Raw genomic sequence first — 27,493 nt, 5'->3', positions numbered from 1 at the left:
GACAATTACACCCATTTTACAGATGTGGAAACTAAGACCTAGAGAGTCTGACCCCTGGGTCATGGAGCTGGTACATGGCAAAGCTGGGACTTGAACTCAGAACTCTGTGAGTTTAAATCCCTTACATTTAATCACTATAATTTTAGTTTTAGATAAGCATTTGGCTTCTTCAGCTTTAACATTCTTGAGAACAAAATTCTTCTCTTGATTTATCCAAGATGCCCCAATGCCCAAGCAACGTATCTCTGGAGGCCATGGCGTTGCATTCATGATGCCAGACGGGGCTTTAGTCTTCAGTATTTCATCCACTTGTAGAAACGATTATCCCCAGAAAGTTGACCTGCATTTTGGGCTCCTGCCAGAAATCAAGGCATGGTACCATCTGTAAGAGATAAATAAATCAAAATATCATCAGCAGAGAAGTGTGTGCCATCTGCTGCCCCGTCAGTTGAACTGGCAGAGGCCTCCGGAGAATCCAAGGAAGTGCTTGCCAAGGCTCTGCCGCCAGCCCAGATAGCGAGGGGAGAAGCTTCACACAAGATCTGTTGGCATTTTTTCCCCTAGCTGAATTCTTTGAATCTAGCCAGCGAAGGTGTATGAACTCTTGCCCTTGCCTAACAGTGAAAATCATTTCCCACCAGCTGAATTTGTTGGGGGACCAGGACTGATTCTCCTCTGCCCACCCAGCAAGTTGAAAGCACCCAGCTATAAAGAAAATTAACTGTGCACCTGCCAAAAAGCTTCGCTGCTGGGTCTCAGAACCAGAGTCAAACTTTGAACCAGCCAGGTTGGAGTCTGCTTTGCTGGGCATGCCTGGAAGGCTGCTGGGTTCTCCTGCCACGTGTGGGGTCTCCGGAGGGCATGTGGGACTTCCCTTAGAAGGAAAGAATTTTACTAGGACCTGCCTACTCTGTTAAGATGTACTACAGAGGAGTAGCCAGACCAAAGGCTCTGTGCCAGGCTGTCTTGATTGGAATCCTGGCTCCACCACTAACTGCGTGGTGTTAGACAAGCGATTCACTCAATCTCCCTCTGCCTCAGTTTCTTTTTTATTTTTCTTTCTTTTTTTTTTTTGAGATTGAGTCTCACTCTATTGCCTATGCTGAAGTGCAGTGGCCTGATCTCGGCTCACTGCTACCTCCGACTTCCAAGTTCAAGCGGTTCTTCTGCCTCAGCCTCCCAAGTAACTGGAATTACAGTCACGTGCCATCATGCCTGGCTAATTTTGTATTTTTAGTAGAGATAGTGTTTCACCATGTTGGCCAGGCTGGTCTTGAACTCCTGAACTCAAGTGATCCACTTGCCTCAGCCTCCCAAAGTGCTGGGATTACAGGTGTGAGCCACCGTGCCCAGCCAGCCTCCGTTTCTTCATCTGTAAAATGGGCACCGTCATAGGAGCTGCCTCATAGGCTGTCGTGCAGATTAGCAACTGATGCACGTACAGCACTTAGAACACACGTTGGTGTGTGCGTGATGCATGTCAGCACGTGTTATTGGTTGGCTGACTTTGTGAAACTGGTGCTACTGCCTCTCTCTGTTGACCCTGCCTTCCCCACCTCTCCCCACCTCCTGACTCCACGGAAGCCTCAGCAACACCATCTGGCAGGTTATGGAATTAAGTCACGATCCTCAGACCCAGGATCCGGGGATTCAGCCAAGGATGCTGGGCTCCTCAGTGACCCCCTCCTCCCATCTCGCTGCCCACATCTCTGCTGCCAAACAAGACCTGGGCGCCCAGTGTCCATGCCAAGGGTGACTTGGCAGACTCTCAATGCTCTGCACACCTTCTGCCAGCATTGGGCATCTGCCTCTGGCCACCCCCCTTGATTTTGCCTGTGGCCCTGCCAGGTTCCCCCCACCTGCTCAGGCTGAAGTTGCAGAATTACAGCCTCCTGCTTCTGGCTTGGGAAGACGCCCGGGCTCTCCTTGGGAGGAGTGGCATGTGTCTGTAACTTAAGATCCAGGGAAGGAATTTTTTAAAAGCACTTATGTATGGAGCCAAGCACAGGGCAGGCATTTGCACACACTCTCTTCCATTTCAATTCTCTTTCTCTCTCTCTCTTTTTTTTTTTTGAAACAGTCTCACTCTGTCGCCCAGCTGGAGTGCAATGGGATGATCTTGGTGGCTCCTATCACAAGGTCAGGAGGACTGCAACCTCCACCTCCCAGGTTCAAGTGATTCTCTTGCCTCAGCCTCCTGAATAGCTGGGATTATAGGCACTTGCCACCACGCCTGGCTAATTTTTGTGTTTTTAGTAGAGACGGGGTTTCACCATGTTGGCCAGGCTGGTCTCGAACTCCTGACCTCAGATGATCCACCCATCTCAGCCTCTCAAAGTGCTGGGATTACAGGCGTGAGCCACCGCATCTGGCCTTTCTTTTTAAAAAATGAAGTCTTGCTATGTTGTCTAGTCTGGACTCAAATGAGTCTCCTGCCTCAGCCTCCCTAGTAGCTGAAACTACCAGCATGAGCCACCATGCCTGGCTTGTTTGAATCCTTTTTGCAAGCGTGGAAGGAAGGTGCTCTGATTTCCATCTGGCAAGCAAAGAAAAGGCTTAGAGAGGTGAAGCCACTCACCTGAGATCACTTGGCTATGAGGAGGCAGAGGATGGATTTGAACTCGCGTCCTGCGGCTTCTGAGCCTAGACACTTCCCTGTGCTGGAGCCTCCAGACCTGTGATGAATGATGTTGAGGGTGTGAGTGTCAAAACATCGAGCTGATCCCTTTGCAGATGTTGCCTGAATTAAATCCTAACTGAAGATGTTTTATACCAACGACCTTATTTAGCCTTCCTAGCAACCCCAGAAGGCTGGAATGGTCAATCTCAATAGCAAACAACAACAAAAAAGAGCACAATCAAATAAATTAAAAAAAAAAAATTTACTCCCTGTCCCACAGCTAGCAGGTGGCACAGTGGGGATTTGATTTTTTTTTTTTTTTTTTTTTTTTTTTGGTGACAGAGTCTTGCTCTGTCACCCAGTCCAGAGTGCAGTGGCACCATCTTGGCTCACTGCAGCCTCTGCTTCTGCCCCCTGGGTTCAAGCAATTCTCCTGCCTCAGCCTCCCAAGTAGCTGGGATTACAGGTGTGTGCCACCACGCCCGGCTAATTTTTGTATTTTTAGTAGAGACGGGGTTTCGCTATGTTGGCCAGGCTGGTCTTGAACTCCTGACCTCATGATCCACCCGCCTTAGCCTCCCACTGTGCTGGGATTACAGGCATGAGCCATCGCGCCCAGGCGGCACAGTGGGGATTCGAATTTGGGTCTGCATGAAGCCAGAGCCCAGCTTTTTGCCCGGGAGCACCCCCTGCCCGGCTTCCTGGTGACTCCGGTGCACCCCGCACCTCTCCTTTGGCTTCACACGGGAGCTTCTTTCTCAATTAGAGTGGACCTAGAGGAGGAGACTTGGGGTGGAATTCCTGGAATCAGGCCTGAGTGGTGAGCCAGAGTGAGGCAGCTGTGACCCGACCAGTTCTCTCTGCAGTGGATTCCTGGAAGCCTCATTTCTGCTGAGGGCCTGTGCCAGGCTTTCTGTTTCATGACAGTCTCGATGTGCCTGCTGACAAGCTCAAGCCGCTGCACTGAGGGCAATGTCTGAGTGACGCCCCCGTCCAACCTCGGCTCAGTCAGAGCCCCTGGAGACAGTGACTCAGAGGGGTTAGCAGTGAGGGGAAGTCAGGGCCTCCTGGATTTTCTGTTTGCTTCTCATGCTGCAAAAAGCCAGCTGCCTCATAAGGTGAGGCCACAGGTTCTGGGAAGAAATGACCTTCCATTTGTCTTTTCTGAACAGGTGAATACACCCCTGAAAAACATATTTCAGGTCCAATTCTGGGATTTGTTTCAAAATAACCTCATGACGGTAGGGACAGTGGGGTGTAGAGGTGACAGGACTGGCCTTGAGTTGACAGGTATTGAAGCTGGGATGGTGACATGGGGCTTTTTGTCCTAGTCTCTCTACTTTTGTAAAAGATGGAAATTTCCCATAATAAATAAAATAAAATGTTTAGAAAAAGATATTTTGGAGATACCTGGTCTGGCCACGGAATGCCTTCTGTAATGTGTCCTTGTCCCCCCCTTTTTTTTTTGAGGCAGGGTCTCACTCTGTCACCCAGGCTGGAGTGCAGTGGCACTATCTTGGCTCACTGCAACCGCCACCTCCCAGATTCCAGTGATTCTCATGCCTCAGCCTCCTGAGTAGCTGGGACTGCAGGTGCACGCTGCCATGCCCAGCTATTTTTTTGTATTTTTAGTAGAGATGGGATTTGACCATGTTGATCTCGAACTCCTGACCTTAAGTGATCTGCCCACCTTGGCCTCCCAAAGTGCTGGGATTTCAGGCATGAGCCACCGCACTTGTCCTGTCCTTGTTCCATTTCTGACCAAGTCAGTCCCCTGCATGATAACAGCCTTGGAAAGACAAAGATCTGAGGCCAGATCCTGATTATTCTGCCCCATAGTGGCTGTATAGCCTTGGGTAGGTCACTCGGCCTCTGCGAGCCTTAGTTTTCTCATCTGTAAAATGGGAATGGATTCAGACCTCGTGCCATTGCTGTGATGGGCACCAAGTCCTTTGCATGGGGCTTGTCCTGAACTCTCTTTCGGGTTGTAGGATCCTGGTTCTAAGGCAACGTGACAAACTTGAGCCTGGGGTGGGATCTGCCCCCTGAGGTTGGCTTAGCAGAGGGGCCAAGCATGTGACAATATAATGAGTGATATTGTCATCAAACACTTGGGAAATTTACAGTGGGGCAAACGTTTCTTCCGGATGGAGCAAGTGGTTGGTGAACAAGGCAGGCTTCGTGGCGGGAGAGTAGGGTGGACATTTTGAGCTGGATCTCGAAGGCTGGGAATGGATGAGACTTAGAGAAATGGAGAGAGAAGATGTTGAGATTAAGAGAGAAGCAAGAAGAGAGACCCAGCGGTGGGAAAAGGCCAAGTGCAGATGTGACGGCTAAGGCGACCTCCTAATCTCCAAGTCCGCTGCCTCGTAGCAGGTGTAAGGCTCCATGTGGCTGCCCCATGGCTGCTGTTGAAGCCCCCAGCTCTTTCTCTGCTGGTGTAGACATCCCTTTCTGTCTCTTCTGTCTTAGATGGCTCCCAAGATTCTATTTCTGTCTCACTGTGGCCACATCTTCTGGATTCTGCAGGGTAGTGCCCCACTTTGGTAGGATGCTTGAGAAAGACGATTTATGAAGTGCTACTCATTGCCTCATTCCACGATCATGTCTGCAGCAACGATCACTGCTCCAGGCTTTGAGGTTGCAATAGCAAACAAGGCATACATGGTCACGAAGCTTCTGGTTGTTGCTGAAAATATGTGGCCCCGTGTTGCAGAGATATTGTCTTGGCATTATTATTACTATTATTTTTGAGATGGAGTTTCGCTTTTATCGCCTAGGCTGGAGTGGAATGGCATGATCTCGGCTCACTGCAGCCTCTGCCTCCAGGGTTCAAGCGATTCTCCTGCCTCAGCCTCCTGAGTAGCCGGGATTACAGGTGTGTGCCATCATGCCCGGCTAATTTTTGTATTTTTAGTAGAGACAGGGCTTCACCATGTTGGCCAGGCTGATCTTGAACTCCTGACCTCAGGTGATCTGTCCATCTCAGCCTCCCAAAGTGCTGAGATTATAGGCATGAGCCACTGTGCCCGGCCTGACTGTGCATTATTTAGAAGAGCCAGGAAATGTCATTTTTTTGGCAAGAGAATTACTGATATATACATTTTAACATGAGAACGGAAGCTCTGTGAGGGCAGGGATTTTGTCTGTGTGGTTTGCTGCTGTATCTCCAGCACCTAAAACCAGGACTGGCACATAGCAGGTGCTCAATAAATGTTGACAGAATACAACTGTGTAAATATAAAACATTGACATTGGTAACTTAAGAAAAGTGTACTTTTAGAGATGGAGATTAATTCAGCCACCTTCAGATATCACTACTTGACATTGTGATTTTGATTCCTAAGATAGAGAGATAGAATATGAATTATCAGCTGGGCACGGTGGCTCATATCTGTAATTCTAGCACTTTAGGAGGCCAAGGCAGGCAGATCACAAGGTCAGGAGTTCGAGATCAGCCTGGCCAATATGTCGAAACCCTGTCTCTACTAAAAATACAAAAGTTAGCCAGGTGAGGTGGTAGGTACCTGTAGTCCCAGTTGCTCAGGAGGCTGAGGCAGGAGGATCACTTGAACCTGGGAGGCGGAGGTTGCAGTGAGCTGAGATTGCACCACTGCACTCCAGCCTGGGTGACAGAGCAAGACCCCATCTCAAAAAAAAAAATAAATAAATAAAAGAAGGATTTAGGGCATGCAAACTCCAACCTGGTCTAAACTGTGGTTAAGTCCACAGTGCTCACAGAACTACTATAAATAGATCCCAAAGCAGAGGAAAAGTTCCTTGCACATCCTGTAGAGGACACAGGTACTAAACAAGTCAGCAAATACATACCCAGGACAATTTCAGAGCGTGACGGTGGTCTCACGATGGAAGAAAAGCAACACAGGTGCAGGCATGAGCGTGATGCGGTGAGGAGGGGGTGAGGACCACCTTAGGTAGGGCGGCGTGCCAGCTCTTCTCCATCCACCCGTCCACGTCCATTCCCTGCCCTTCTCTGTGCCCTAGGAACTGCCTGGACTCTGTACCCATTGGTTTTGGCCTACAGGGAATCAAGAGGTCAGAAGGAGAGAAAGATTAGGGCATTCCCTTCTCGCTCATCTTATTCTCTCTCCCTGTTGAGGTTTTGACAGTGACTACATTTCTCTAAGGAGCGGCTCTCAAAGTGTGGTTCCCAGACCGGCAGCGTCAGCATCCCATGGGAACTCGTTAGAAAGAACGATTCTGAAGTCCCCGCCCAGAGATGCTTAAGTTCTGATGCTGAGGCTTGTTAGGTTCGACTTCAGCTCCTGGCAGCAGCTCCTCCTCTATGGCTTCACCTCTTCCAGGCTCCTTCCCCTCCCTTGCCCTATCAGACCTGGGTTTCCCATGGTTACCAGCCCCTCAAGCCTGTCCACACCTCTATAAATAATTTCTTCACTCCTCGGTCTTCAACGAGCCCCTTGGAGGTGCCATCTGTTTCCTGCAGGGATCCTGACTGCCCAGATGTCTACCATGTCAGTTCATCCCTATCTAAACAGGGCACACCCTCTCCCGGTCACCCAGTCCCCACAGGCACGCCTCAGTCATTGCTGTCATCGAGATGGCTTGAGTTGCTGACCTTGAGTTGAGGCTGGGATTTAAGTTCTGTCTGTGTGCCCTATGGTGTGCAATGGTGAGGGGACTCACACAGGAGGCTTCTCTTTAGGCTGTGGTAGGTATGAACGTGCACTCCCCCTTCTTCTAGCCAAGGAATCCCCTATTAATGTATTCCTCTAGACCCACTAGGATAGAACTCTGAGCTTCTACTCCCAGGGATAGTCATAAATTTCATCTCCAGCTTTTGAGATTTCCTGTTAGCCCTGGGTTGTATGAGGTTTTCAGATCATTTGACAGAACACTCTGATCTTTGCCTACCCTTCACCTCCCCACGGCTGGTGGTTTTCTGGCCCCATGGGCGCCATGGGACCCTCACTGGGTGCAAAATTTTGGCTGCGCTAATAACCTCTGACCCCAAAGTCCAGCTTTCCCTGTGACGTTTTTCCTTGAAGAAAGGAATGTCCAGCTTTCCCTTGACGTTTTGCCTTCAAGAAAAACATCTTTTAGGGTGCCGTGGATCCCCAAACATCTTCTCCCCTTGGAATCTGCTGGCCCCCTTTCCTTCTGCATGAATTCCCTCTGCTGTCCCTTCCCTGAAGTAGGAAGACATCACTCTCTTCTGGGAATACAAGGGGCATTTAAGGCGTCTCCTTCCTGGGGCAGGAGATGCCAGCTCCATTCACCTTGGCTATCTTAGCAGCTCAAAGGGAATCAGATGGGGAGTGGGTAACGGGAGAAAGGGCATCTTCAAGAGGGAAAAATGAGGCGGTTCCCAGGCAACATCAATGGGCATGGAGGAGACAATGGAAGACACAGGGCCATGACCCAGCAAGGGCCCACCAAGTTGTCCAGAGCATTCCTGCAGCTGCCACAGGCATCCTGGACTCCCACCTCCTGAGTTGTCCCAGCTGTACCTCCTGGTGGTTGACAACAAGCCCTACCAACTACCCTTTAATATACATTATAGGAACACCAGCATTGGTGATCTTCATGGTTTTAGAGGTAGGGAAACTGAGGCATCAAAGGTTCATGTTGATGTTACACATGAAGTAAGTGATGAAGCCAGGCTGCTCCCAGTGGGGAGCTCTGAACCAGTGCATGACCCTCGGCCATGTGCTAGTCTCTGATGGTACCTGCGCGCCACTCCTGTCTCCCACAGGTAGGCTGCAGAGGACCGTGTCTCATGTTTCCTCTGACCCCCATGTAGGTGAGAGTGGTGATGATGAAAGTCATCTCTTAAGCACCCATTTTTTTTTTTTTTTTTTGAGACAGAGTCTCCCTCTGTCACCCAGGCTGGAGTGCAGTGGCAAGATCTTGGCTCACTGCAACCTCTGTCTCCAGAGTTCCAGTGATTCTCCTGCTTCAACCTCCTGAATAGTTGGGATTATAGGCGCTCGCCACCATGCCTGGCTAAGTTTTGTCTTTTTAGTAGAGGCGAGATTTCACCATGTTGGCCAGGCTGGTCTTGAACTCCTGACCTCAGATGATCCGCCCACCTTGGCTTCCCAAAGTGCTAGGATTATAGATGTAAGCCACCACACCCAGCCCTAGGCACCCACTCTTTTCCAGGCACTGCATCTAAGCTCTTTGCCCATGTTGAGTCTTCACAAGACCCCTGCAGGTGCTGTGCCCATTTCACCAACAAGGAAATAAAGGCACAGAAAGATGGGATTCACATGTCAGGAGGTGACAGAGCCAGCATTTGCACCCAGCTCTGCTGATTCCAGAGCTCAGACCCCTGGCCCCTGAGCTATTCTGCCCCATTAATGCCATCCCCCGAAGGAGTGCCGTCGTATGAGCCATCGCTAAAATGACTCACTGTTGTTTTTCTAATGTTGAAAGGATATTTTTAATAAGTCAGATTGGAGTGTGAGTCTTATCCTGAGTGCACATTAAAATCACCTGGGACCTTTTAAAACTCTACTAATATATGGGCCCCACCCTGACCAATTAAATCAGAATCTCTGTGAGTGAGGCCTGGGATTCACGTTTCTGGGGTTGAGAACCATTTAATTTGGTTGACCTAATAGGATTTTTCCCAGCTTTCAAGTTCCATGGTTCACGAAAGGTATGCTGCCATCAGGTGGCGGTAACATGCCACAGCTCTACCATCTAATTGTCAAGCCTCAGTCTGAAGTGGGTGTGATTGAGAGAGAAGTGCACCTGTCTTAGGTTTTACACCCAAAATAAATCCTTTAACTAAACATATAAACTTACTTGCCATTGATTTTGATATTTTATGGGTCCCTTCTAAAAGCGGCAAGCCAATATGGTGCCATTTAATACCTCGTTCATTAATCCTTAGATAATCTTCATCACAGAGACTAGGGATTTGGAGGAAACACATCTCTTCTGTGTGTGAATTTCAGCTGTTAGACTTCTGGCCATGGAAGTATCCTGTCTTCTTCATGTCATTTCTATGACTTTTCCTTAAACCCCAGCTTTGATCTGCCTGGGCAGCGTGGGCTAAGTTTGATAATCGCTGCTTAGACATCTTCTGTTTAGCCTTGTCCATGTAGCAGAAATAGAAGTGTGAGAGCCATTTATTTTAGCCCCTCGTGGATTTTCTCTGTCTCCACGGAGGTATATTCTTAGGGAATTTCTTTCAGGACCCCGCCCCCTACCCAGCTGTCCATGGTGGGAACATCCGGTTCTAGTAGGAAATCCTGACATAGCAATGGGAGCAGAGAGCTGGGAAGATTTTGGGGTGTGGAGTTTGGAGTCTACAGACCTGGGTTGAGTCTTGCTCCATCTCTCCCTGGCTGTGTGGTCTTAGGCAAGTCACTGAACATTCAGACTCTCAGTTTGCTTGTCTTGAAAATGGAGATTCTCGTTGAAGTTTGTTGTGGGACCAAAGAGAAGGCAAATACCTTTTCATGATAAAGCCAATCAACAAACTAGAAATGGAAGGAAACTTCCTCAACCTGACGAAGGGCATATATAAAAAACCCAGAGTTAACCACAATTTTTATGGTACAAAAATGAATGCATCCACTCCAAGATCAGGGACAAGATGAGGATGTCCACTCTTACCACTTCTATTTAATATGATATTGGAGGTTTTAGCCAAAGCAGTTAAGTAAGAAAAAGAAATAAAAGAGATCAAGATTGGAAAGGAAGAAGTAAAATGATCTCTATTCGCAGATGACATGATTCTGTATATAGCAAGTTCTAAGAATCCACTAAAACTATTAGAATTAATAAATGAGCTCAGCAAGATTGCAGTTTACAAGACCAATATACAGTATTTAATTATATTTCCATATACTGGCGATGAACAATCTAAAAATGAAATTTAGAAAACAATTTCACTCATAATAGCATCAAAAATAATAAAATACTTAGGAATAAATTTAACAAAATAAGTGTGAAACCTATAGTCTGAAAACTACAAAACATTGTTGAAAGAAATTTGAATCCATCTAAGTAAACGGAAAGACATCCCATGTTCATGGATTTGAAGATTTAATATTTTAAGATAGCAATACTTCCCAAATTGGTCCCCTTACAGATTCATGTTGTTCCCCTTTCAAAATTCCAACTTGCTTTTTTGAATACATTCACACAGTGATCCTAAAATTCATATAAAATGCAAGAGACCCAGAATAGACAAAATGATCTTTAAAAAAGGCCAGGCCAGGCGTGGTGGCTCAAGCCTGTAATCCCAGCACTTTGGGAGGCCGAGGTGGGTGGATCACGAGGTCAAGAGATCGAGACCATCCTGGTCAGCATGGTGAAACCCCGTCTCTACTAATACAGAAAATTAGCTGGGCATAGTGGTGCGTGCCTGTAATCCCAGCTACCCAGGAGGCTGAGGCAGGAGAATTGCCTGAACCCAGGAGGCGGAGGTTGCAGTGAGCCGAGATCGCATCATTGCACTCCAGCCTGGGTAACAAGAGCGAAACTCCGTCTCAAAAAAAAAAAAAAAAGGCCAAAGTTGAAGAACCCACACTTCCCAATTTCAAAACTTACTTCAAAGCTATAGTAATCAAGATAGTGTAGTACTGGTATAAGGAGAGACATATAGATTAATTGAATAGAACTGAGAGTATAAAATAAACACTTGCACTTATAGTCAATTAATTTTTGGCAAGGGTTCCAAGACAATTCAATGGAGAAAGAATAGTTTTTCAACAAATGCTTCTGAGACAAATGAATAAAGCTGGACCCCTTTTATACACCATACACATAAATCAACTCTAAATGGATAAGGTACATAAATAGAAGAGTTAAAATTACAAAAGTCTTAGGAGAGAGAATAAGAGTGCATCTTCATGATCTGGAACAAAGCAAAACCTTCTTAGATATGACACTAGTCCAGGTGTGGTGGTTCATACCTGTAATCTCAGCATTTTAGGAGGCTGAGGCAGGAGGATCACTTGAGCCCAAGAGTTCGAGATAGCCTGGGCAACATAGTGAGACCCCATCTCTATTTTTGAATTAACAACAACAAAAAAAGATATGACAACAAAAGCACAAGCAACAAAAGAAAAATAGATAAATTGAGAATCATTAAAATTAAAAACTTTTCTGCTTCAAAGGATGTCATCAAGAAAGTGAAAAGTCAAGCCACACAGTGAGAGAAAATATTTACAAGTCAGATATCTGATAAGGGACTTGTATGCAAAATATATAAAGAACTCACCACCCATAATAAAAGGACAGATGACACAATTAAAAAGTGGGCAAAGGGTCTGAGAAGATATTTCTGCAGAGAAGATATAGAAATGGCCAATCAGCACACGAAAAGATGCTAAACATCATTAGTCATTAAGAAATTGCAAATTAAAACCACAATGAGATTCCACATGGCACTGGCAAGGATGCTTCTCATTAAAAAAAAAAAAAAGATGAACAATAGCAAGTGTTGGTGAAGATGTGGAGAACCTGGAACCCCCATATGTTGCTGATGGGACCATAGAATGGTGCATATGCTTTGGAAAAAAATGTAGCAGTTTCTCAGAATGTTAAACATAGAGTTACCATATGACCCAGCAATTCTATTCCTGGGTATAGACGCAAGAGAAACAAAAACTTGTCCACCCAAAAATTTGTACATGAACTTTCATAAATAACCAACATGTGGAAACAAATTGAAACATCCATTATCTGATGAGTGGATAAATAAAAGGTGGTATATCCACATAACATAATATTATTCTGTGATATAAAGAAATGCATTACTAACATAGGCTGCAAAGGTGGTTGGTCCTTAAACACGTTATTCTAAGTAAAAGAGGGCAGTCACAAAATATTCTTGTATGATTATATTGGATGATCATATCATTCCATTTGTATGAAATGGTATGTCACATATCGTATGATCACATTGTGTGTGTTCTGATTCCATTTATGTGAATCATGTAATCTTGTATGGTTCCATTTACATGAAATGCCCAGACTAGGTGAATCTATAGAGACAGAAAATCGATAAACCCTTGCCTAGGGCTGGAAGGGTTGGGGAAAATGAGTGGCTGCTAATAGGTATGGGTTTCTTTTCAGGGTGGTGAAAGTGTTTTAAAATTGATTGTAGTGGTGGTCACACAGCCCTGTGAATACACTAACAGTATACTAAAAACCACTGAATTGTACACTATATTTTATTTATTTATTATTTATTATTTATTTTGAGACTGAGTCTCACCCTATCACCTAGGCTGGAGTGCAGTGGCGTGATCTCGGCTCACTGCAACCTCCGCCTCCTGGGTTCAAGTGATCCTCCTGCCTCAGCCTCCCGAGTAGCTGCGATTACAGGTGTGTGCCACCATGCCCAGCTAATTTTTGTATTTTTAGTAGAGACGAGGTTTCTCCATATTGGCCAGGCTGGTCTTGAACTCCTGACCTCGAGTAATCTACCCGCCTTGGCCACCCAAAGTGTTGGGATTACAGGCATGAGCCACCATGCCCAGCCGAATTGCATACATTAAACATATGAATTGCATAACATGTGAATTGTATCTCAATAAAATTGTTAAAGAAAAGTCAAAATCCCTAGCACATGAATGTTAAATATTATTGAGTGCCCAGTTGTTGGTGAGAGCTGGGATCCTGCTGCAGGAGGCCAGCATCTTCCTCAGGCTCAGGAGGCACAGAGCAGAGGACCCAGAATACTTCAGTAAAAATCTTGGGTCCATGAAAATGTTTTAGGGCCATGAAAATTCTACAGGCCTATGAAAATGTTTTAGGGCCAGGCCTGGTGGATCGTGCCTGTCATCCCGGCACTTTGGGAGGCTGAGGCGGGAGAATTGCTTGAGCTCAGGAATCTGAGAACAGCCTGGGTGACAGAGTGAGATCCCATCTCTACAAAAAAAATTTTAAAAAACTAGCCAGATGTGGTGGTGTGTGCCTGTGGTCTCAACTACTCAGGAGGCTGAGGCAGGAGGATCACTTGAACCCAGGAGTTCGAGGCTGCAGTGAGCTTTGATTGAGCCACTGCATTCCAGCCCGGGCAACAGAGCAAGACTTATCTCTAAAAATAAAAATAAATAAATAAACAAAAAAGAAAGAAAATTAATTTATTTTAAAATCAGATGAAAATATAAACTTTTAGGTGAACAAAATGTTTAATACTTAACATATTCATCTTTATGCCAATGTGATGTGGTTATAAAATAGAATTCTTCTTATTTTTTTTATTTTTATTTTTGAGATGGAGTTCTGCTCTGTCACCCAGGCTGGAGTGCAATGGCATGATTTCGGCTCACTGCAACTTCTGCCTCCTGGGTTCAAGCGATTCTCTTGCCTCAGCTTCCTGAGTAGCTGAGACTACAGGTGCCCGCCGCCACACCAAGCTAATTTTTGTATTTTTAGTAGAGATGGGGTTTCACCATGTTGATCAGGCTGGTCTCGAACTCCTGACCTCGTGATCTGCCCGCCTTGGCCTCCCAAAGTGCTGGGATTACAGGCGTAAGCCACCATGCCCGGCCTCTTATTATGTTTTTAAGTTTAAGAAGGGCTCCTAATAGGTAAAAGTGTGCGAGGCCAACGAATATTTTAATGCGGCGTTGGGTGTTGGTCTGAATTTGGCCATTACGTCTCCTCCATTCCAGCAATATAACAGAAAGTTTAAAACAATTCATCCAAAATCCATCCACTCAAAACAACACTTTTTATTTTATTTTATTTATTTGAGACAGAGTCTTGGTCTGTCGCCCAGGCTGGAGTGCAGTGTCTTGATCTCAACTCACTGCAACCTCTGCCTCCCAGGTTCAAGTGATTCTTCTGCCTCAGCCTCCCAAGTAGCTGGGACTACAGGCATGTGCCACCATGCCCAGCTAATTTTTGTATTTTTTAATCAGAGATGGAATTTTTCCACATTGGCCAGGCTGGTCTCGATCTCTTGGGCTCAAGTGTTCCTCCCCTCTCGGCCTCCAAAAGTGCTGGGATTATAGGCATGAGCCACTGCAGCTGGCCAACACTTTTATTTTAATCCTCCCTTATAGATCTTGGCTGTCAGCAAACATCTCTTTCAGTGGGTTATACTCTCAGCATCTCTAACATGCTGTGTCCCAGGCTGGTCCCTCAGCTGCCCTGGGCCTTATCATCTTTGTCTGTAATGGAAAGCATGAGTCCTCCATCTCAGTACAGAGCACGGTGGGCGAAGCCAGAATGCTGGAACCACAGAGCAGGATTCGCCCATGTGTGGCCTCATGATTCTTCAGGAGTGACATAAATAAGAGAGGAGGCACCTCCTTGACTCGACACTAAAGACCCTTTGTGATCTGACCCCTGTCTTCCTTCTCAGACTCATCTCCCACCACTGCCTCCATCTCTGCCTTTGCATGATATGGGGCTGGCAGGAGGTTCAGGAGCCCAAAGGGGCTTCAAGAGACCTTCTCAGAGAACTTAGGAAGCTCTGAGCAGACAAATGAGAATGCTGAAAGCTTCTAGATCATTTTGACTCCTCAACCCACATTGGTTCCGTTTTGACCCAGTTTGTCTTTGTTGGGATCAACGGTAACATCCTGAAGCCAGGGGTTGCAAACTCATCCTAAAGTTCATCCAATCTAGCATTGCAGGGGCCACCTGGGTGGTTCAGGCGAGGCTGGGGCAGAGCAGTGGTGGGTGTGGGGACTGTGGCAAACCCGAGAGCTTGCAGGTGCCTTATCTGAAGGAGGCACAGCTGCCCGGCTCCATGTGGTCACTGCTGTGTAGGGTTGTGGGCTCAGCACAGCCAGATCTTCTGATTCTTTTTTTTGTTTTTTGAGATGGAGGCTCCCTCTGTTGCCCAGGCTGGAGTGCAGTGGTGTGATCTCGGCTCACTGCATCCTCCGCCCCCTGGGTTCAAGTGATACTCCTGCCCTAGCCTCCTGAGTAGCTGGGATTATGGGCGTGCACCGCCATGCTTGGCTAATTTTTGTATTTTTAGTAGAGACGGGGTTTCACCATGTTGGCCAGGCTGGTCTTGATCTCTTGACCTTATGATCCGCCTGCCTCGGCCTCCCAAAGTGCTGGGATTACAGGCGTGAGCCACTGTGCCTGGCCCAAAACATAATTTTAAAATAATTTTTAAATTAAATTAAACTTTATTTAAATTTAAAATTTTTGGCAAGACACAGTGGCTCACGCCTGTAATCCCAGCACTTTGGGAGGCCGAGGCAGATCACTTGAGGTTGGGAGTTCGACACCACACTGGCCAACATGGAGAAACCCCATCTCTACTAAAAATACAAAAATTAGCTGGGCATGGTGGTGGGTTCCTGTAATCCCACCTACTCAGGAGGCTGGGGCAGGATAATTGCTTAAACTCAGGAGGTGGAGGTTGCAGTGAGCCAAGATTGCACTCTAACCTGGGTGACAGAGTGAGACTTTGTCTCAAATACAGCACGATACAATACAATATTTAATTTCTGTGGATACATAGTAGGTGTATATATTTATGGGGTACATGAGATGTTTTGACACAGGCAAACAATCCAGTTACACTCTCTTAGCTATTTTAAAATGTACAGTTATTATTGACTACAGGACCCTGTTGTGCTAGTGAATAGTAGGTCTTAGTCATTTTTTCTATTTTTTTTGTACCTATTAAGCATCCCCACGGCCCCCTCATTCCCCTACTACCCTTCCCAGCCTCTGGTAACCATCCTTCTACTCTCTACGTCCGTGAGATTTGTTTTTTAGATCCCACAAATAAGTGAGAACATGCAAAGTTTGTCTTTCTGTGCCTGGTTTCTTGCACTTAACATAATGACTTCCGGTTCTATCTGTGCTGTTGCAAATGACAGCGTCTCATTCTTTTTCATGGCTGAATGGTACTTCATCGTGTGTATGTCCCACATTTTCTTTATCCATTCATCTGTCGTTGATGGCTAGGATGCTTCCAAATCTTGGCCCTTGTGGATAGTGCTGCAATAAATATCACAATTTTTAATTAAATGATCAGTTTTTATTTAGGAAGGGGCTCATCAAGGCAAAATGACCCAAGGCCCTCCGATGCCTCACTGTGGCTGTGGATGCTGATCTGGACATTAAATTTCCCTCTAGCCTTTGAGGAAACAATGTGACATTCAAGAAAGTTTAAATCAATTTGTTCAAAATTCATCCACTCTAGCACGCCACTTTCTTTTCTTTCTTTAAAATCCTCCCTTCCAGTTCTTGGTGGTCAGCACATTCTCTTTCAGTGAGTTACCATCTCAGTGCCACTAACTTGCACCCGAGACTCACACACGCAAAGGCAGGCTCAGAGGGTGACCACAGGCCCCATAGAAAACCCAGGTGCTGTGAGAGTTACAACAGCAGGAGTATGTTACAGGCAGGGAACAGCATGTGCAAAGCCATGGCGGGAGTCACAACAGCAGGAGTATGTTCCAGGCAGGGAACAGCATGTGCAAAGCCACGGCGGGAGTCACAACAGCAGGAGTATGTTCCAGGCAGGGAACAGCATGTGCGAAGCCATGGCGGGAGTCACAACAGCAGGAGTATGTTCCTGGCAGGGAACAGCATGTGCAAAGCCATAGCGGGAGGCTGCACAGGGGTGTAGAAGGAACGGGGGCAGAGGGAGAGGGGAGCAGGTGGACAGGCCCATCATGGCCTGTTCTGGGTCCACGTAGGGGAATTTGAATTTTCTCCTTTGGGAAGTCATCAAAGAGTTTCAAACAGGAGTAAGTGTGTGTGTGCGTGTGTTGAGCATGATCAGAGCTGTGTTTTGCAAGGATCCCTCTAGCCATAGCATGAAGAATGAATTGGAGAGGGGCCAGAGTGGAGGCCTGGGGAGGCCAGTGAGGAGGAGTGTGGATTCCAGGGGGAGACTGTGGAAAGGGACCCAGTTGCTATTGTGGAGGTGGAAGAAATGGGCCTGGATGGATGGGGTCAGGCGGTGGGAGAGTTAGTGGTTTTGCCATCCACATTTCTGGGATGTTGGGCTTCTAGGAATCAGGGCTGGAGAAAGAGGCCACTGGGCTTGGGTCAGAGACACTGGCTTGCTCCAGGACTCATGGGACAGGGGCAGGCAAACCTCGGGAGCCCATGTACCCTCTCGCATTCTGAAAACCTTTCTCTTCTTTTCAAAGGTGAAAAATGTCGCAGCTTCATTGACCTGGCCCCGGCGTCGGAGAAAGGTGAGTGTGACCCCAGCTCAGCTGTGGCAGCTCCGCCCTCCCTGGGGACATCTTTCCTTCCTTGGTGCTCCCCAAAGCCCTGTGATAGCGCCTCCTTCAGCACCTCTGGCCAACAGGGCCCTGGAAGCCAGATATCCTGTTACAAAGCCTCGAGTGTCTTGGGCTCTCAGTAGAGTGGGAGAGGCTGGTGGAGGGGGACTGTCTGTCCTCCCTGTCTGATGGAGTAGCCCTCAGCGATACCACCCTTCCATTCCTTCCAGTGCACTCTGGGACTGACTGTGGGAGGGATGATGGGAGTGTGGACATTTGCTTCAGGCAAGATCGGTGTTGGAGTTTGCCTCTGGCTGTAGGATTTGACCTTGGGGGAGGGAAGCCAGTACCTGGCCTCTGTCATGGCACAGGTGTGGGGAGAGCCAGTCAGACTGGATGACGCCGTGCAGAGAGGGCTCACTGGTGTTCAGTGCCTGACAGCAGAGGCTCTGAGCCCACAGAGATGTTCAGAGCTGTGTAAGGCAATGACTGGATGATCAACAGCAGGGCACAGCTTGAGTGGAGGGATAGCAGTTAGGATTAGGTCTGGCTGCTAGTAAGAACTGATTTCAATGGAGAAATTAATCTCCTTTATAAAAGTTTGAAAGTAGGCAATCCAAGGTGGCTCTGCTCTATGAAGTCCTCAGGATCCTGGCCCCTGCCACCCTCTCTGTTGTCCCACAGCCTTTCTCTTCATGGTCTAAGATGGCTGCCAGAGCACCAGCTATTGCATCTGCATTCCAGGCAGCAGGATGCAGGAAGGGCAGACTCTAAGGTTCCCAGAAGTTACCCCACAACACCTGCATGTATCTCCTTGACCAGAACTAGTTATATGGTCACACCCAGCTGGAAGGGAGGCTGGGAAGTGTGGTCTTTATTCTGGGCAATGCTGTGCCTAGCTGGAAGTGAGGGGCTTTGTTATTATGGAAGAACAAGAGAATGGACACTGGAGGAGAGCCTGCCACAGGGACATTGGGGAGCATGGCTGCCTCCCCATCTGCCTACACCCTGCCACCCAAGAGAAAGGCTGCCAAGGGAGAAACATGGTTGCATGTCTCCTCAGGTAGCCTGGAGATGAGGAGAGGGCTCTGGGCTTAGAAATCAGGGGAGGGGAAACTGAGGCAGAAGGGTACCATGTGTCATGGAGGCTGTTTTGCAGACACCATCTTCCTGGAGTGCTCCAGTCGAGTGGCAGCTGGTGAGGTTGAGGGGCAAGAGACAGGGAACCCACAGGGCCCTCAGTTCCCAGAAAGAGACAAGGACTCCCCCACCCCACCCAGCATGCTCTTGCTAGTCAGGACTGCCTCCTCCATTTCCCTGATGTCCCCACGGCTGTGTCCTGTTTAATGACCACATGCGGCCATCTCCAAAGCAGTTGGATGGGCTGCTCGAGCCACAGCTTCCAAGTTGAAATCACTGGGAAACACGATGATGTGGCCACGGCATGGCTCGTGTTTGTTGAGCAGTTACTATGTGCCGGATACAGGGGCAAGCACATTACAAGCATCGACTGAGAAACCTCCCCACAACCCCGTGAGGAAGGGGCTGCCCATCTCACTCCCACCTGACAGATGAGGAAACCAAGGCTTAGGGATACTAAGTCACTGAAGTCTCACACCTCATGATGGGCAGAGCCGGGTGAAATCCAGGCCCGTGCTTGACACCTCTCCGTTGTCGGCAGCCCTCTGGGATGTACATCCCATAATTCCCAAGGCCTTGGAGCTCTGGGTCAACTTTGCTCCAAAGCTGACTTCCAGGAAGCAGGGCCTGTGTGTGTGCACATGTGTGTGTGCATGTGTCACGGGTGAGGGTGAGGGTGCGTGTGCACGAGCGGCTGCTCCTGTGAGTGTGCTTGCGTGCCTGTGGATGAGCTGGGTGAGCGTGTGTGAACGCGGGCATGAGGTGTCCACATGCGTACACAGAGTGCAGGTGCCTCGTGTGCCCATGTGTGCCTAGGGTGCGCACACACGGGTTGTGTGCTGGTATGAGTGCATGTGTGGACGTGAGCACGTGTGTGTGTGCGTGTCTGTGTACGGTGGCAGGTGGGTGGCCTGTGACCCTCCCAGAAAGCGTCAGGTCTTTATTTTGCTTCTTTTACAAGAGCCCCAGAGAGGTTGTATCTTTGTGTTTTACTGGCCTTGTGGTTTTACTTTTAAGGTTTGGCAGCCACACTGAGAACCTTCCGGCTGTGTATATAAAAATGTTTACAAGGAGGCTGAATGGGCTGGGTTTGCCACTGAGGGGCTGAGCGATTTTCATGTACTCGCTGTCTCTCAAACACTGTAGCTCTCGCTTGGGGTCGGCAGGGTTTGGTCCAAGGCAGCCCGTGTGGCCTCTCCCCATATATCCAGGTCCAGCCCTTCCAGTAGACACCCACAGTAATGTGGCACCCTCAGACCCGTCCATTTTCTCCCTGCACATACATCTTCTCTATTTCACAGAGGAGCCCGAGGGCAGCGAGATAACAGACTTGTCCCAGCCACGCTGGGAGTGCGGGGTTGGATGTCTGCATCCAGCTGTGTTCTCACCCAAGGGATACTCTTTCCCTATGTTATGGCTCCTGCACCGGCTCCCTCTGGGACCTCCCTCCTGGTGTCTTTCTGGTTCGCCACATATGATAATCACGACGCTGTCACTGACTGGCCTTCATATAGTACTGACTGTGTGGCAGGTGCATCTGAGAACTTTGCACACATTGGCTCCCGTAATCCCCATTTTACAGGTGAGGAAACTGAGGCATGGGGTGATCATACAGCTGGGAAGTGAGTAACTGGATTTTGAACCTGAACAGCCTGGCTCTTAAATGCCTGGTTCTCCTGCTGAAAAGCTGAGGGCTTCTGAGGCCTGGGGGATACCCATCCCTCTTTATCAGCTGAGGTCCAGTGAGCGCTTCCCTTCCTGCCTCCAGCTCCTCCCACCTGGCAGGCACCGTTTCAAGATTTCAAGGCCCTTCTCAAATGCTACTTCCTCATTCCCGTTTTCTCCAGTACCCTCTTGTCCCTGCTTACCTGCCCTCTCCCTCCTGGCAAAATATTTGTCCGTCATCAGCTTCTTAACATAGCATCACACATTTTTCTTTGTTTCCCTGACTATTCTAGTTTTGTGTTTTCACGTGGGAAACGTCTTTTTTGTTTTATGCTAGCCTAAGCTACAGCCATCTCTTATCTGGATTCCTGCCGCAATCTTGTAAGTGGTTGCCTCCTTTCATTCTTGCCCCATGATTTACTTGGTATCCCGAATGATCTTTATTTCTTATTTTGAGATGGGGTCTTGCTCTGTTGCCCAATCCGTAGTGCCCAATCTGTAGCTCACTGCAGCCTCTAATTCTTGGGCTCAAGCAATCCTTCTGCCTCAGCCTCCCGAGTAGCTGGGACTAAAGGTGTGAGCTACCACGCCCCATGCCTGATGCCCAAATGATCATTTTTTTTCCTTCCTTCCTTCCTTCCCTCCCTCCCTTTTTCTTTCCTTCTTTCTTTCCTTCCTTCCTTCTTTCTTTCTTTCTCTTTCTCTCTCTCTCTCTTTCCCTCCATCCTTCCCTCCCTCCCTTCCTTCCTTCCTCTCTTCCTCTCTTTCTTTCGAGACAGTTTCATTCTGTTGCCCAGGCTGGAGTGCAGTGGCATGATCTCAGCTCACTGCAACCTCCACCTCCCGGGTTCAAGCAATTCTCCTGCCTCAGCCTCCTGAGTAGCTGGGATTACAGGTGTGCACCACCACACCTGGCTAATGTTTTTCTTTTTTGTATTATTAGTAGACATGGAGTTTCATCATGTTGGCCAGGCTGGTCTCGAACTCCTGACCTCAAGTGATCCTCCCACCTTGGCCTCCTAAAACGCTGAGATTACAGTTGTGGGCCACCATGCCCAGCCCCAAATGATCTTTTTAAATCATATGTCATACCATGTGACTCCCTTGTTTAAAACACTCCCGTGCCTTCCCTCCCACTTGGTGTCCTCACTGTGGCCTACAGAATACTGTGTGACCTGGCCTTGTACCTAGGATCTCATCTCCTGCCATGTTTGCCCCTGACTCCCATACCTCAGCTCTCCAAAATCTGTGCTGCTCCTTGAATCAGCCACGCTGGTGTGTGCCTCAGGGCCTTTGCACCATCTGTTCCCAGCTCCCGAACACAGTTCCATCTGTTCTCTGCATGGCTGGTCCCTTCTTATTGTTCAGGGTTGAAATGCGGCCTCTTCAGGGAGGCCTTCCTGGAAGATCCTCTCCAGTGCTCCCGCTCCTCCTGCCAAGCCCCTCTCCACCCCGTCGCTTGTTTTCTTTCCTATTTTGAGACAGAGTCTCACTCTGTCACCCAGGCTGGAGTGCAGTGGTACGATCTCGGCTCACTGCAACCTCCACCTCCTGGGTTAAGCAATTCTCCTGCCTCAGCCTCCCCAGTAGCTGGGATTACAGGCGCTTGCCACCACACACGACTAATTTTTGCATTTTTAATAGAGACAGGGTTTCACCATGTTGGCCTGGCTGATCTCAAATTCCTGACCTCAGATGATCCACCTGCCTGGCATCCCAAAGTGCTGGGATTATAGGTACGATCCACAGCACCCGGCCTCCCTTCATTTGTTTAATTGCCTTCACATCACTTATTCCTCTGTGAAATCACATTATTTATCCAGTGGCTACTTGACCAGTGATCATTTCTCCTAATAGACTGTCAGCTCCATGAGGGCAGGGACTTTGTCTTGCATTCAGGATTCACCATATCCCCAGTGCTTAGAGCAATGCCTGGTACATGAAGTGCTCCAAAATGCTTGTCGAATGAATGGAAAGTGAATCTTGATTCTAAATGTTATTATTATTGTTATTTTTTGAGATGGACTTTCACTCTTGTTGCCCAGGCTGGAATGGAATGGCGCAATCTCGGCTCACCGCAGCCTCCGCCTCCCAGGTTCAAGCGATGCTTCTGCCTCAGCCTCCTGAGTAGCTGGGATTACAGGCATGCACCTCCACGCCTGGTTACTTTTTTGTATTTTTAGTAGAGACGGGGTTTCTCCATGTTGGTCAGGTTGGTCTCGAACTCCTGACCTCATGTGATCCGCCCCACCTTGGCCTGTCAAAATGCTGGGATTACAGGCATGAGCCACTGCGCCCAGCCAATTCTAAATATTATTATGAAGGATAGGAAAAACCAACGTGTTTTTCTTAATTTCACAGTCTATTCAACACAACACTTCTGACGCCAGATGCTTGGGGATTCCCTCCCATACACCAAGCGGGTCTCTAGTGGGTACCAGCCAGGTATCTTCTAATTCAGTTGAATTCTGACATTCCACCTGGAGGCAGCATCCACTCCTGCAGGTTAAGGGCTTAGTCCCACAGGACTGACCCCCACTTCCAGTGCCAATTGCAAATCCCAGGTTATGACCTGTGCTTCTGACTGACTGGCTATAAATTGGAGTTTCCACACCCCTCGTCTCCTTGGTTCAGTACATTTGCTGGGGTGGCTCAGAGAACTCAGGGAAACAGTTTACTTATGTTTGCTGGTTTGTGATGGAGGAAGTAGATGAACAGCTGGATGGGAGAGATGTGTGGACAAGGTGCGGCTGTGGAAGGGGCACGGAGCTGCCATGCCTTCTCTAGCACCTTCATATGTTCATCTACCCAGAAGCCGCCTGATTCCCACCCTTTGGGTTTTATGGAGACTTCATTATACAGAAATGATTGATTACATCACTGGCCACTGATGTCAACTTTAGCCCCTCTCTTCTCCCTGGAGGTTGTGGGTAGGCCTGAGAGTCCCAACCCTCTAATTCTGTCTGTGCACCCTACTTCTATTTTTTCTTGAGACAGGGCCTCACTCTGTCGCCCAGGCTGAAGGCTGGAGTGCAGTGGCGCTATCACAGCGCACTGCAGCCTCAGCTTCCCAGAGTCAGGTGATTTTCCCACCTCAGCCTCCCAGCGGTAGCTGGGACTACAGGCGTGTGCTACCATGCCTGGCTAATGTTTTTGTATTTTTTGGAGAGACGGGGTTTCGCCATGTTGCCCAGGCTGATCTCAAACCCCTGGACTCAAGCAGTCCTCCAGCCTCAGCCTCCCAAGGTTTTGGGATTACCGGCGTGAGCCACTGCACCTGGGCAAGAGCACCCCATCCTGAAGCTATCTAGGAAACCCCAACCACCAGCCATCTCATTAGCACATGTAAGGCACTCTCATCACTCCAGAAGTTTCAAGGGTTTTAGCAGCTGTTTGCCAGGAACCATGAGACCACATATATATGGTAGGGCCCAGTGGGAAGTGTTTGGGTTATGGGGGTGGCTTGGTGCCTTCCCCTAGGTAATGAGTTCTCACTGTATTAGTTCTCACTGGAGCTGGTTGTTTAAAAGAGCGTGGCACCTCCTACCCTCTCACACTCTCTCGCCATGTGACATGTCTGCTCCCCCTCCATCTTTCGCCATGAGTAAAAGCTTCCTGAAGCCTCACCAGAAGCCAAGCAGATGCTGGTGCTGTGCTTGTACAGCCTGCAAGAACTGTGAGCCAAATAAACCTCTTTTCTTTACAAATTACCCAGCCTCAGGTACTTATAGCAATGCAACATGTGCTATCGTGTATTGACATGCATTTAAACCCGGCTCTCTAGATGATCCAAACAAACGTTTAAAATATGCTTGTGCATTTACACCTTTGTTTGGATCAGAAATGCACTTGAGCATTCTGTATCATATTGTAGCTGAATAACAGTGAGGTGTGCACATCTCTCTCTGCCTCACAAGCCCTGGGTCCTTGGTGGGTAGCAAAATTTCTTATTTACCTCTGTGCCTCCAAGTCCTAGCCCAGCACTGGAGTACCACTGGCAAGACAGTATAATTAGCACTCTAACAAAGGTCTGTATAGCAGATTGTGCCACGCAGAGAAGAAGAAATGAATCAAAGATGCCCGAGCAACTTATGAAGATAAAATGTATGAATGCAGATCAACAGCAATGCCTCCAAGTTGCGAACTTCTTTTTTCTTTGAGGTGGAGTCTTGCTCTGTTGCCCAGGCTGGAATGCAGTGGCATGATCTTGGCTCACTGCAATCTCTGCTTCCTGAGTTCAAGTGACTCTCCTGCCTCAGCCTCCTGAGTAGCTGGGACTGCAGGCGTGCACCACCACACTCAGCTGTTTTGTATTTTTAGTACAGAATACAAAATAAGGGTTTTGTCATGATGGCTAAGCTGGTCTTGAACTCCTAACCTCAGGTGATCACCACCTTGGCCTCTCAAAGTGCTGGGATTATAGTTGTGAGCCACTGCTCCCAGCTGATGTTGCGAACTTGATACTGAACATGCAGAGAAGTTTCTCATACTTCCTTGTCTTTCTCCTTAAGGCGTCCTTTGTCTCTTAAAACCTCAGTCATTTATTCACTAGGGCAAGAGTCTCCTACCAAATAATTGTGACCCACAGGATGATCTTAAAACCTGGTACATTCATTGGTCAATGAGACCCACAATAATGTTATGTAATGAACCATCACACAACTCAGTGGCATTCACGAAGTTCTTTTTTTTTTTTTTTGCTTACATGTCTGTGGGTTTTCTTGGGTTTAGCTAGTGTAGAAAGGCTTGGTTCCAGGATATAGGCTGGATTCAATCTGCCCCACTTGTGTCTGCTCAGGTAGAGAGGGTAGCCTACTAGAGAGCTGGATTTAAATGCATGTCAATACATGGTAGTCCATGTTGCATTTGCTATAAGTACCTGAGGCTGGGTAAGTTATAAATAAAGAGGTTTATTTGGCTCACAGTTCTTGCAGGCTGTACAAGCACAGCGCCAGCATCTGCTTGGCTTCTGATGAGGCTTCGGGAAGCTTTTACTCATGGTGAAAGATGGAGGGGGAGCAGACATGTCACATGGTAAGAGAGAGAGTGAGAAAGAGAGGGGAGGAGGTGCCACGCTCTTTTAAACAAGCTTGGTGGAGCTTTTCTCATGGTAATGACAGAAATGCAAGATGGGGAGCCAATTGCGCAAGCATATTTTAAACCTTTGTTTAGATCATATCCACCAACATACCATTCATTGGCCAACACAGCCAGTTCCACGGCCAAGTCCAGTATCAATGGGGCAAGACGTATACAATTCACACGGATGTATGGGTGGAACGTTTGGAGTGAATGTTTGCTGATCAGTAATTTAAGTGACCACACCTGGACCTGACCACAGGTCTCAAGGATGGGTGGCCGCTGGAACCAGCCTGGCTGGATTTCTGGTCATGAGTGTGAGACTCATTAATTTGCTTGTCAAGATCTCCTCTGGTCATTGTCAGGATCTTTATTTCTCCCAAAGTGACCTAAATATCTGAGTATTTATTTATTTATTTTTTATTTTCTTCTTCTTTTTTATTTTAAATTTTATATGTCCAACGCCCACTTGGAGAGTATTTATTTATAACCTGGTTAGCATCACGCTGCTAAATGGTCTATTACTTCTTCCTGCTCTGAGATCAAAGAACTATTTTATATGCACAGCCTTTGGCCAACTTGCTGGTTAAAAATAGTTAACTATTAATTATCATGAAACCTTCCATATTAGCCAACTATCATTAAACTTTCTAGTTTCGAAAGGAAACTGTTCATCCTTTTTGGAAGTTGTTGGCAAACATGTAAATGTTCTCTCTATGTCTTCAAAGACAACTGGCTAATCGTTATAACCCTCCCTCCTTTTTCCTTTCCTTTCCTTTCCTTTCCTTTACTTTCCCCTCCTTTCCCTTCCTTTCCCCTTCCCTTCTTTTCCTTTTCCCTTCCCTTCCCCTTCCTTCCCCTCCCCTCCCCTCCCCTCTCCTCCCTTTTCTTCCCCTTCCCCCCCTCCCCTTCCCCTTCCCTTTCCCCTTCCCCTTCCCTTTCCCCTTCCCCTTCCCCTTCCCCTTCCCTTCTTTTCCTATGGAGTCTTTTGACCTCCAACCCCATTCTGACTCAATGATTATCTAAGGCTGTTATTCTGGAAGACCCTTTTACCGTTATTTTGAAGTTTCCTCCCCTCTCTCATGTTGAGTCCACTGCTTCCTGAATCCCAAATAGTCTTTCTGGGTTAATTCCTCATTTTGGGGAAAAATGTCTTCCAGTAACTTCCTGAGAAAGGGAGCATGGTTGAGACCCTTCATGTCTCATGTTGTCTTTATTTCTCCATCACCCTTGACTAAATGTTTTTCTGGGCATAAAATTTTAGGTTGGAAATAATTTTCCCACAGAATTTGGGAAGCATTGGCTGCTCCCTTGTCTTCCAGCCTCCAGTGTTGCTGAGAAGTTCAATGTTACTCTGATGCTTTTGTGTGATTTGATTTTTCCCCTGCCTGGAAGCTTTTAATATCTTATTTTCTGTTCTCATTTTTTATTTTCCATTTTCATTTTTATTTATTCCTGAGATATTTATTCAATTTTTATCTTTCAGTCAGTCTACTTTTAAACTTTCTGCAGTCATAGTTTTAATTTTAAGAGCTTTTTCTTGTTACAGGAATGTTCTTTTTTATAGTCTCCTGCTTTGTTTTATGGACACAATATCTTCTCATATTTCTCTGAGGACATTAATTTTTTTTAAGTTTGCTTCTGTACCCTTTAATGTCTCTGTTTCTTCCAAGTTCCTTTGCCTATTTTATTTTAATTACTACCCCTGTCTTTTATATTGTTTTCCTAAACCAACAGTTGTTCTTTTTTTTTTTTTTTTTTTGAGACAGAGTTTCACTCTTGTTGCCCAGGCTGGAGTGCAATGGTGTGATCTCAGCTCACTGCA

General features: G+C 47.3%; 1 protein-coding gene across 3 annotated transcripts in view; it reads left to right on the top strand.

Annotated features, from left to right (window-relative positions):
* Window positions 1-27,493, top strand: part of GSG1L (GSG1 like) — a 271,431-nt gene that overhangs the window by 82,837 nt on the left and 161,101 nt on the right. For all 3 annotated transcript variants that reach the window (XM_064362883.1, XM_064362882.1, XM_021672327.2), the window contains exon 2: window positions 17,707-17,754. In XM_064362883.1, coding sequence (XP_064218953.1) covers window positions 17,707-17,754 — 48 coding nt within the window. The remainder of the gene's footprint in view (window positions 1-17,706; window positions 17,755-27,493) is intronic.

The sequence above is a fragment of the Aotus nancymaae genome, unplaced genomic scaffold (assembly GCF_030222135.1).
Source record: "Aotus nancymaae isolate 86718 unplaced genomic scaffold, 86718_ANA_hifiasm-v0.15.2.pri h1tg000049l, whole genome shotgun sequence".
Taxonomy (NCBI): Eukaryota; Metazoa; Chordata; class Mammalia; order Primates; family Aotidae; genus Aotus; species Aotus nancymaae.
Note: the sequence above shows the minus strand (reverse complement) of the source record. Positions and strands in the feature narration are given on the sequence as shown.